The sequence below is a fragment of the Dipodomys spectabilis genome, unplaced genomic scaffold (genome assembly GCF_019054845.1).
Source record: "Dipodomys spectabilis isolate Male_0828 unplaced genomic scaffold, ASM1905484v1 ptg000163l, whole genome shotgun sequence".
NCBI classification, from domain to species: domain Eukaryota; kingdom Metazoa; phylum Chordata; class Mammalia; order Rodentia; family Heteromyidae; genus Dipodomys; species Dipodomys spectabilis.
The window spans coordinates 20,506,805-20,517,694 of NW_024870840.1; the positions used below are offsets into that span (position 1 = coordinate 20,506,805).

The window sequence follows — 10,890 nt, forward strand, 5'->3', positions numbered from 1 at the left end:
GTGGGGCCAGCATCGAGGCCTAACCGTCCCTCCCTCCCCCAGGAGCTGCACACCCGCCTGTCCGAAGAGATCGACCGGCTGCGCAGCTTCATTGCCTCCCAGGGCTCGGGCAACAGCTGTGGGAGCAGCAATGAGCGGAGCTCCTGTGAGCTGGAGGTGAGCGGTGCCCCCTTCCTTCAACCCCCCCACACGACCATCACCTACCTGCAGGGGGACCCTGGCAAGCTATTCCACCATAGTCAGTAGCTCCTAGAAGAAATGCATGATTCCACCAGCACCTTAGCATTTGATATTTTACTATGTTGCTTATTCATTTACTTATTTATTATAGCATTTGATTTATTTTACTTATTCTATTAGTTTACTTATTTATTACTTACTATTACTTTTGGTGCCAGTTTGGGGCTTGAACTCAAGGCCTAGGCACTGTCCCTTAGTCTTTTTTTTCACTCAAGCTGGCCCTCTGCCATTTGAGACCCAATTCCACTTGTGGCTTCTTGGTGGTTAGAGATAAGTGTCTTGGGCTGGGAAGGTGGCTCAGTGGTAGAGTGCTTGCCTAGCATGCATGAAGCCCTGGATTTGTTTCCTCAGAATCACATACACAGAAAAAGCTGGAAGTGGCACTGTGGCTCAAGTGGTAGAGTGCTAGCCTTGAGCAAAAGAAGCTCAGGGACAGTGCCTAGGCCCTGAGTTCAAGCCCCAGGACTGGCAGGGGGGGGGGGAGTCTCATGGACTTTCCTGCCTGGCCTTCAAACCAGGATCCTCAGATCTCAGCCTCCTGAGTAGCTAGGATTACAGGGTGAGCCACCAGCACCTGGTTTGTCTAGAACTTCTGTACGTCCTTTTTATCTAATCTTCCAATAATTCCAGGAGTTTAACAGTCACTGTCTCTGCTAGACAGATGAGCAATCAGACCCAGGGAGGTCCATGGCCTTCCTGGAAGTCACCCAGCTCCCCACTGTGGAAACCATGTTTGCACCCAGCAGTCAGCTCCAATCTAAGCTTTTAGGCTGGGCTTGTTCCCATTGTCAAGTCAGGCACGCAGCCCCTCAGCACTGGGAGGATCCGGGGGCTGCCATGGCTGCATAGCTCTTGTTAAAGGAGGGCCACAACCCAGCCTCCTTTCCACCTCCTGGCCCCCAGCTGGACCTACAGCTAAGGTGACCATAGCCGGGGATGAGGGGTGAGGAAGGACAGCTTCCTGGGGGGAGGGGGGCCGCCAGGATGGAATAATAGGGATCTTGGCACAGGTTGGCGCTGCCCTCTAGGGTCTGGGGCAGGAAGGAGCCAGGCTACTGGGCTCTGGCCTTGGGTCAGCCTGGCACCTGTGCCCGCAGGTACTGTTGCGAGTGAAGGAGAATGAGCTTCAGTACCTGAAGAAGGAGGTGCAGTGTCTCCGGGATGAGCTGCAGGTGATGCAGAAGGTATGGAGGGCCACGGGGACAGGGGGACACAGAGGGGCTCAGAACCACCTGGATGCTAGCCAGGGAGGTGTCCTTGGCACCTCTTTGCCTCGCCTCCTTCAACCCTCCCAGTGCCTCCCACGACAGACAGGGAAGACAGGCCGGGAAGTCTGCGCAAGGACACACTTGCTTTTATTTATTCAGCACTAGTTTATTTACGTATTACTGTTTGTATGTGTGGGGGCTTTTTCATTACTGTGGGAGGATTGAAGCAAAGCTTCTCACTTGCTAGTCAAGTGCTCTATTGCTCATGTGATGCCCCTAGTTCTTCTTATTTATTTTAAAATTTTATTTTTTTACATTTTTTTTTTTTTTTTTTTTGGTCAGTCGTGGGGCTTGAACTCTGGGCCCAGGCGCTGTCCCTGTGATGTTCAGCTCAAGGCGAGTGCTCTACCTCTTGAGCCACAGCACCACTTCTGGTTTTCTAGTGGTTTATTGGAGATCAGAGTCTCGTGGACTTTTCTACCCAGGCTGGCTTTGAACCGCGATCCTCAGATCTCAGCCTCCTGAGTAGCTAGGATTCCAGGTGTGAGCCACCGCACCCGGCTCATTTTAATTTTTTTAAATTGTGTGTGTTGGTACCAGGGTTTGAATTCAGGGCCTTCTGCTCTTGCTTGCCTTTTTCGCTCAAGACTGGTGCTGTACCACTTGAGCTGCAATTCCCCTTCCAGTTTTTTTGCTGGCTAATTGGAGATAAGAGTTTCTTGGATTTATCTGCTTGGGATGGCAGCCTCCTGAGTAGCTAGGATTGCAGGCATGAGCTACTGACTCCTGACTTTATTTTGTTTTTGAGATAGGGTCTCACTAACATTCCCATCGGGGGCTTTAAACCCCGACCCTTTTGTCTTCATCTCCCAGCAGCTGAGACTACAGGTATACCTCACCACACTTGGCTTATTTACTATTGAGCACCTTCTACATGCCAGGCCACATGCTAAGAGCTGGAAGCATCAGTTCCACCCAGGTCTGGCCTACATGGCTCATCCACGGCTGCCCTGTCCTTGTGCCAGCCCTGGAGGCTAAAACAGGGCTGGCTACTCTGCACTGCCAGCGGGGAACAGAGAGGGCATGTATCAGGTGGTGGGCCCAGTAGGGGGCTGCGAGATTCATGGGCCCCCTCCCGTGCCAGGACAAGCGCTTCACATCAGGCAAGTACCAAGACGTGTACGTAGAACTGAACCACATCAAGACGCGGTCAGAGCGGGAGATCGAGCAGCTGAAGGAGCACCTGCGCCTCGCCATGGCGGCCCTGCAGGAGAAGGAAGCCACGCGCAACAGCCTGGCCGAGTAGAGGTGGGAGCCTGGGCTCCGCGGGGTGGGCAGAGGAGTGAGGCGCAGACCTGCAGAGGCGGGGGGGGGGGGGGGGGGCGGGGGGGAACTCACAGTACCCAGCCTGATTCACTGGCTACCTGAACCCACAGGTCCTTCTCCTGCCTCTGTTTCCCCATCTGTAACTGGGACCATGACATCACGCACAGCAGTCAGGGGTGGTCAGGCTCAAGGCCACAGCTCCACTTCCAGCTGGCTCATTGGAGATAAGAGTCTCACCACCTTTCCTGCCCAGGCTGGCTTTGAACCATGATCCTTAGATCACAGCCTCCTGAGTAGCTAGGATTACAGGTGTGAGCCACCAGTGGCCAGCAAGAGAGTGTGCTCTTTCTGACAAGTCTCTGTACTTCATACGGCTCATGGGGCTGGGGGGGGCGGGGGGGGGGCGGCCAGGGAGGCCACCAGCAGAGCCAGTCTGTTTTTGCGAAGAGCTGAGAGTCTTGTAGGCAGGGTGGAAGTCGCTCCTCACCCCCTTGCCTGACCTCAGCACCTGTCCTTGCCTTCCAGGTCTTTGTGGTCCAGCCCAGCTGCAGTCTCCAGCCCCAGGGGGGCCAATCATCAGCTCCCCCTGATGGATGGAAGTCAGAAGCCAAGCTTTCTTCCCACCCTGTGGGAGGCACGTGCACTCACACACACACACACACCCCGCGCGCACATGCACAGTATACACACACGTGCGTGCACGCACACACATGCATGTACACACTGCGTATCTGAGCGCGCCCCTCGCACTGGGTCTCACCTGGCACCTTCAGGATTTTTTATGTGAAGAGATTTTTATAGAGACTTTTTTTTCCTTTTTTTTTTTTTTCCTTTTTTTCCCCTAAAACACTTTATACTTTTAAAGAAAAGCAATTCCTGGTGGCATCTTCCTCCCGGCTGGGATCCCTCCCTCTCAGCCGCCCGGCCTCAGCTTACCCTGAGGGTCCCCAGAGGTCCCAGCAGTGGCCATGGGGGGGTTAACAGGTTGGGGGGGGCAGGCCCTGGATGAGTGGTCCCACATATTGGGGATGGGGACAGAGTGAGCCAGCAGCTGTCCCCACCCCCGCCCCTCTGAGGGGTGCTGGCCATGGAGCCGCTGGCATCGCCCATGAAGATGCTTCTGCTCCACGAGCGCTCTTAACTTAATAAAACCTTCCAGCAGCTCTGGTGTCCTGGGTGACCAGGCAGGCTGGGAAGCGGGGGACCTCTCCCCAGCACCCCACCCTTCCTAAAGCTTGGGTGTGGGCTCCTGAGGGTGGGGCTGAGAATCCAGTTCCTCCACATGACAAAGACTGTGGTGTGCGCGTGGGGTGTGCATGGGGGCGTGCAGGCTTCGGGGTGGGGTGTGTGGGCTCCCGCTAGCAGCGTCTGTGACAGTCAGGACCCCTCTGACATGCTCTGTCAGATCTGTACTCAAGCACGGTCCCTCAGCAGTCCCAGCTTCTCACCCTCGGGGAGCTGGCAGCGGTAGGAGGGCTGGAGCTGAGACTGCCCTTGACTGTGTCCTGGGGCAAGTCACCGCCTCACTGAGCCTGTTTGCTTCTCCAGCAAATGGGTCTTTTCCTTTTAGTCTGAGTGCTGCACTGAGTCTATGCCCAGTGTTCACCAGGGAGAAGTGTGGGGACAGTAGGTGCAGCCACCCCAGGCCCCCCAAGACGGGCATCCTCATGGCTGGCTGTGCTGATCACAGTCACAGGGGCTGGGGGAAGCTGCATTCTCTGGTATAGAAACACCGCATGGAAGCCAGGCACCAATAGCTCATGCCTGTAACCCTAGCTTCTCAGGAGGCTGAGATCTGAGGATTGCAGTTCAAAGCCAGCCCCGTCAGAAAAGTCTGTAGGACTCTTACCTCCCATTAACCACAAAAAAGCCAAAAGTGGAGCTATGGCTTGAGTGGTAGGGCACTAGCCTTGAGCATAAAAACTCAGGGACAGCACCCAGGCCCTGAGTTCAAGCCCAGAACCAGCAAAAAGGAAAATACCACATCAGGCTGGCCCTCAAAGGACTGAGAATTCAGAGGAGACCCTCACTTCCTGCCACTGCTCAGCTAATGAGATGTAGGAAAGCCTTGGTTGGGGAGAAGAACCATTCCAGAAGCTCTTCCCTGCTTTTCTTTCTTTTTTTTTTTTTTAATTTTATTTTCTTATAAAGATGCTGTACAGAGGGGTTAGTTACATCAGTAAGGTGATGAGTACATTTCTTGTCGATCTTCCCTGCTTTTCTGTGAGTATGTGTCAGGGATAGGAATGAACTCAAGGCCCCTTACTCCACCACTGAGCTACAGCTGCTCAGGCTTCTAGGAGATGACCATCCCTAAGTCCCTAGGAGATGGGGTGACTGACTGGCCCAAGCCCCTCCCCCACCCGCAGGCTCTAGCTCCTGTCCTCCGCCTCCACCACTGGTGAGCAAGAACAAGCAGGCCAACATGCTACCCCATAAGGCACTTCCCATCAGACAGCACCAAGTGTTGGTATACACAGAGCCCGGGGGTTCTCCCACATGCTGGCAGGAGTATCCCCTTCATGCAACTCTTGGGCAGTGTCTTGTCCAGTGACACACATCTGCCCTGGGGTTCAGCATTTCCTTAACAAGGCCTACGTGCACAGCATGACTCACTGTGATTCGTACCAGCCTTGTCCAAGGCAGCCCAAGTCTGGAAACATGACTGTCCATCAACAATGGACCAAACAGGTTGTGGTATAGTTATAGATTATCATATGACACAGTAATAAAAGTTACTGCTATGTACAAAAAAAATGTATATATCCTCCAGATACCATGTGGAGCACATGCTGGAAGGTTCCATTTACATGGAGTTTAAGAGTGGATGTAGTATTCACTCTGGTGAGCATCTTCAGCATGGTGGGGACCCCTGGGCTAGAGAGGCAGCCATCGCCCGGTGGTGGTATGCCCAGAGAATGTACACATGCAGAAATGGACCTGACTCCACTGAAGAATGTGTTGCTGTTTACAGACTGTGTCTAGACACAAATAACCAAAAAAATAGCCAAAGTAGGGCTGGGAAGGTGGCTCAGTGGTAAAGCGCTTGCCTTGCATGCATGAGGCCCTGGGTTCGATTCCTCAGTACCACATAAGAAAAAAGTGGGAAGTGGCGCTGTGGCTCAAGTGGTAGAACACTAGCCTTGAGCTGAAGAGCTGAGGGACAGCGCCCAGGCCCAGAGTTCAGGCCCCATGACCGGACCCCCCAAAAAAAAAATAGCCAAAGAGGGTGGGGCCATGACAGAAGAGCACCTGCCCAGCAGGCATAAGACCTTGAATTCAAGTCCCAGTACTGCCTAAAAGGCAAGAAAAAAAAAAAATCCAGGACCTGTGGATATATTGGCCAGTCCCAGGGCTTGAACTCCGGGCGTAGGCATTGTTCCTGAGATTGTTTTGCCCAAAGCTAGCACTCTTACCATTTGAGCAACAGCACCATGTCCAGCGAATCCAGGGCTTCATGCATGCTAGGCAAGCACTCTACCACTGAGCAACCTTCCCAGCCCCAAGGCTCTAGGTTTTATCCCCAGCATTGCCAAAAGAAAAGAAAATCCAGTCTCAGGGGGAACACAAGTTCAGGGCCAGCATGGGCTGTATATTGAGGAAAGCCAGGGTTCTAGCAGATGCCCAGCTGAGTCACCAGGGGAAGGTCCCTGTCACCTTAGCCACACAGGACAGGAGGCCAGACCGCGCAGTTTGGCTGTGAAGCCTGGTCACTGCCTCCGGCAACTGATCAGCAGTGGTGATGGAGAGATCAGGACAGACCTGCTGGGTGCCTCCCCTGCCTGTTGCAACAGCTCGGAGCTTCTCTGGCCTTTATCTCCCCATGTGTTCAATGGAGGCTGTGTGGATAGTGCAATCACCAGCTGTACCATCACCGGCTCTGGCTTGAGGCTCTGGCAGTTTGATGCATGGCCTGTGGCTGACCTGGTCCTGCTAGCAGCTGCAGCCCTGGTCACCTGGAGACGCCACACTGGACGCCCATGGTCCCTCACTCCAAGCAGTGCGCCTTTGGCTGGGACACTCCTTGATTCTCCATAAGGCCACTTCTGGAGGCTTCCTCACAGCACGGTGGTCTTAGAACAGCCTGGAATATCTGAAATCTGCCTTCCCATAGACAGCATTTCAGGCTGTCCCAGTGGCTCACCCCTGTAATCCTAGCTACTCAGGAGGCTGAGAGCTTAGGATCACGGTTCAAAGCCAGCCCAGGCAGAAAAGTCCACGAGACTCTCTCTCTCTCTCTCTCTCTCTCTCTCTCTCTCTCTCTCTCCTCTCCTCTCCTCTCCTCTCCTCTATAATAACCAGCAAAAAGCTGGAAGAAGAGCTGTGCTCACATGTTAGAGGGCTAGCCTTGAGCAGAAAAAGCTGAGGGACAGTGCCCAGGCCCTGAGTACTGGCAAAGAGGAGAGAGAGAAGGGTGGGAGAGGAAGAGAGGGTGAAAGAAAAACCAGACTTCAGATTCTCCCCCCCCCCCTTTCTGTTTTTGCTGGTCCTGGGGCTTGAACTCTGGGGCTTGGGTGCTGTCCCTGAGCTTTACTGGTCAAGGCTGGCACTCTGCCACCCAAGCCACAACTCCACTTCCATGGACTTTCCTGACTGGGCTGCCTTTGAACCACAATCCTCAGATCTCAGCCTCCTTAGTAGCTAGGGTGACAGGGGTGAGCCTCAGCTCCTCCCCCTACCTCAGCTTCTCCCCCCTCCCCCCCGCACCTCCTCCTGCCTTCAGCTCCCTGAGCTCAGGGTTTCCAGCCCAAGAAGCCACTTGCCGCTCCCAAGGGACCCCCAGGTACTGGCCAGTCCGCACTGTTCTCCCCCCACATCAATTCCCCACTCTTTGCCCCCTCCTTCCCCGCCAAGCAAGACGCCAAACAATGTCATCACCTGCCACCTGAGGCCCATGGGGCTCCATACAACATGCTCCAGGGGTCCCCCAGACTGTGAGCCCCCCTGAGGCTAATTCCAATTCAGTGATCCCTGGAGCCTACAACCCAGCCTGGCGTGCATGGAAATCTCAGCTGATGCGTGCTTGTTGACTTGGTGAGGAAATGAATGCCCACTGAGCCAGGCACCCTGGGCAGGGCACAGCCCCAGGCCCACGCCAAATGGCAAGAGGCTGTGCCTCCCCATAAAACCACTGAAAAGCCCCGGAGCCAACCCAAAGGGTGAGGAGGCAAAGGGTAGTTTCTGGAACATGAAAGGGCTGAGTTGTAACTGACTCATCCTGGACACCCCAGCGTCCCATCTGGATTTTACAAGGCCCAGCGGGCTCTGAGGGCCAAGGGGGCAGGTGCTTCCTTTGATGGAGCCTCTGGCAGAGCAAACTCTTGACAGACAGCACCCTCTGAAAACTCACAGTGACCCTTTGAAGTGCCTAGGGCTGTTCCCAGGCCACAGAGGACAAAACAAGACCAATAATGCAGTGACTCAGGTCTGAGCACTTGCCATTAGATGACATTCTCTCAGCCTGGCCTCCCAAGGCAGGCCAGACCCTGCAAGAAGATTTCGCACAGCTGGGCGCCTGTGGCTCACACCTGTGGTCCTAGCTACTCAGGAAGCTGAGATCTGAGGATCAAAGACCAAAGCCAGCTGGGCAGAAAAGTCCATGAGACTGCTTATCTCCAATGAACCGCCAAAAAGCTGGAAGTGGAACTGTGGCTCAAGTGGTAGAGTACTAACCTTAAGAAAAAAAGTTCAGGGACAGTGCTCAGGGCCTGAGTTCAAGGCCCAAAACACACACACAACACACACACACACACACAAGACTTGTATATGCACTTACACTTGCTAACCATCTCTCTGGAAAGATTTGCACACGTATACACACAAGTGTGTTCACACACACCACTGCCCCCTCCCCCTGTGAGTGAGCCCCATGCTAGGGGCTCTGGACAACAGGAGGCCTGGGGACAGGGGCTGCCCCCAGAGATCAGCCAGGAGGTCTGGGAGTTGGGGAGGGGGAGGGGAGAGGGGGAAGGGGAAGACCACTCTTTTTGTTGTTGTTGGTCGTGGGGCCTGAACTTTGGGCCTGGGCGCTGTCCCTCAGCTCTTCAGCTCAAGGCTAGTGCTCTACCACTTGAGCTACAGCGCCACTCCAATCTTCCCCCACCCTCCCCTGCTTATGTGATGCTGAGGAATCGAACCAGGGCCTCATGCATGCAAAACAAGCACTCTACCACTGAGCCACCTTCCCAGCCCAAGGACCACTCATTTTGATGACAGGAGCCTTCCTGCATTCTGAACTGTTTCCTCATGCATAGGCCCGTTCCACTATAGGCAGAAATTTGAAACATGAATCGCTTAGCTCAGTGAGGGGGTTAGGACTCCAGGCGGGGCTCTGAGAAGCCACCTCCACCCCTGAGTGAGATGCCTCAATAGGACTAAGGAAGTCCTGAGCGCCACCTGCTGTGATCAGGCCCTGGCCGCGCAGATGTGGAACCACAGGCCCTGGCTGGGCCCTGCCCTCATCCTGCAGGTGCAGAAGCCACAACCCTACAACCAGGATGGCTGACGATGCAACCCACCCAGCCTAGGACGCAGGGAACGCTGCCAGGCAGAGGTGACGAATGAGAAAGGGAGGGAGGGTGATTCCACAGCAGGGAGCAGGGCCAGGCAGGCTGAGGACACCTGCTGCACCTGCAGGTCCATGCCGGCAGGCTGAGGATGCCTGCTGCGCACGCAGGTCCGTGCCGGCAGGCTGAGGATGCCTGCTGCGCACGCAGGTCCATGCCGGACGGTGTCCCCACCCTCATGACACGGACCCTGCGCACACACCTGCCCCATTGTGTGCATCCCTTCTGCACTCACACATCCGGGCACACATCTGTGTTTCCCAGGGTGCGAAGGCAGACAGCTGTGACTTCTTGTGTGACCCCTGGGAAGCAGTTGGATGGCTCTGAGCCTTGACTACTAGCATGGAGATAACAGCGCTATTCTCAGGTGAAGTGAGGTACACTTGAGACAGTACCCATGGAATGCTGGGCACAGTCCACTAGCATGATGTGTGTGTGTGTGTGTGTGTGTGTGTGTGTGTGTGTGTGTGTGTGTGTGTGTGTGTGTTGGGTGTTGGGTTTGGTACTGGGGCTTGAACTCAGGTACTTGCTATGACCTGTGTGCTTTGCCATCTTTTGGGGGGAACTTCTGTGTCTGCTTTCTGTCTGTGGCTCTGAGGATGCTCTGATGTGTGTATTTGTCTGTTTGTCTGTCTGTCTCCTCTCCCACCCCTCTCCCTGCCATGTCTCTGTCTCTGTCTCTGTGTCTCTTCTCCTCCCCCAGGCCACTCTGGCTGACTTGAGGAGCCGAAGTTCAAGCTCAGCTGACCACTTCAATAGCAGGGCAGACGCCTGAAGTCCGGAAAACAGCTTGTGTTGACATTGGATTCTACTGTTTCTGAAAAACAAAGCAACCACACACCCATACACACCATGTGTCCCGGCTGTGCTAGCTATCAGCCCGCACTGGGGGTCCCCAGCGTCCACAACCCTGGCTGAGGTTATACACGCTGGATCCCTGGGCTGGAAAAGACACAAATGCACAGCGCTTGTAAGGAGAGATAAGAAAAATCAGGGAAGCCGGGCGCTGGTGGCTCACGCCTGTAATCCTAGCTACTCAGGAGGCTGAGATCTGAGGATTGCGGTTCAAAGCCAGCCCGGGCAGGAGAGACCATGAGACTCCTATCTCCAATAAACCACCAGAAAACCGGAAGTGGCGCTGTAGCTCAAGTGGTAGAGCGCTCGCCTTGAGCTGAAGAGCTGAGGGACAGCGCCCAGGCCCAGAGTTCAAGCCCCACGACTGACAAAAAAAAAAAGAAAGAAAAATCAGGGATAATTCAAACATTATTTGTAAAGCCTGCAGTATGTTTTTATTACATAACACTTTTTTATAAAAAAAAAGAAAAATCAGGGAAGGAACAGGCATGGAAAGCCTCAGGCAAGACAACCAGCAGCACTGGCTATCACTACCCCATGGTCACCCCTCAGACACACAAACCGCTGTTCAAGTCTCTTTTATAAATGGTGTAGTGTGTCAAGCGCCAGTGGCTCGTGCCTGTAATCTTAGCTACTCAGGAGGCTGAGATCTGAAGATCGAAGTTCAAAGCCAATCTGGGCAGGAAAGTCCTTGA

At 54.3% G+C, this 10,890-nt stretch overlaps 1 protein-coding gene across 1 annotated transcript in view; it reads left to right on the forward strand.

Moving 5' to 3' along the window:
• LOC122119108 (TRIO and F-actin binding protein) overlaps nucleotides 1–3,937 on the forward strand; it is a 56,513-nt gene extending 52,576 nt beyond the window's left edge. The window contains exons 20-23 of the mRNA XM_042693051.1: nucleotides 43–156; nucleotides 1,338–1,424; nucleotides 2,593–2,756; nucleotides 3,300–3,937. Coding sequence (XP_042548985.1) covers nucleotides 43–156; nucleotides 1,338–1,424; nucleotides 2,593–2,754 — 363 coding nt within the window. The 3' untranslated portion in view covers nucleotides 2,755–2,756; nucleotides 3,300–3,937. The remainder of the gene's footprint in view (nucleotides 1–42; nucleotides 157–1,337; nucleotides 1,425–2,592; nucleotides 2,757–3,299) is intronic.
• Nucleotides 3,938–10,890: the final 6,953 nt, after the last annotated feature.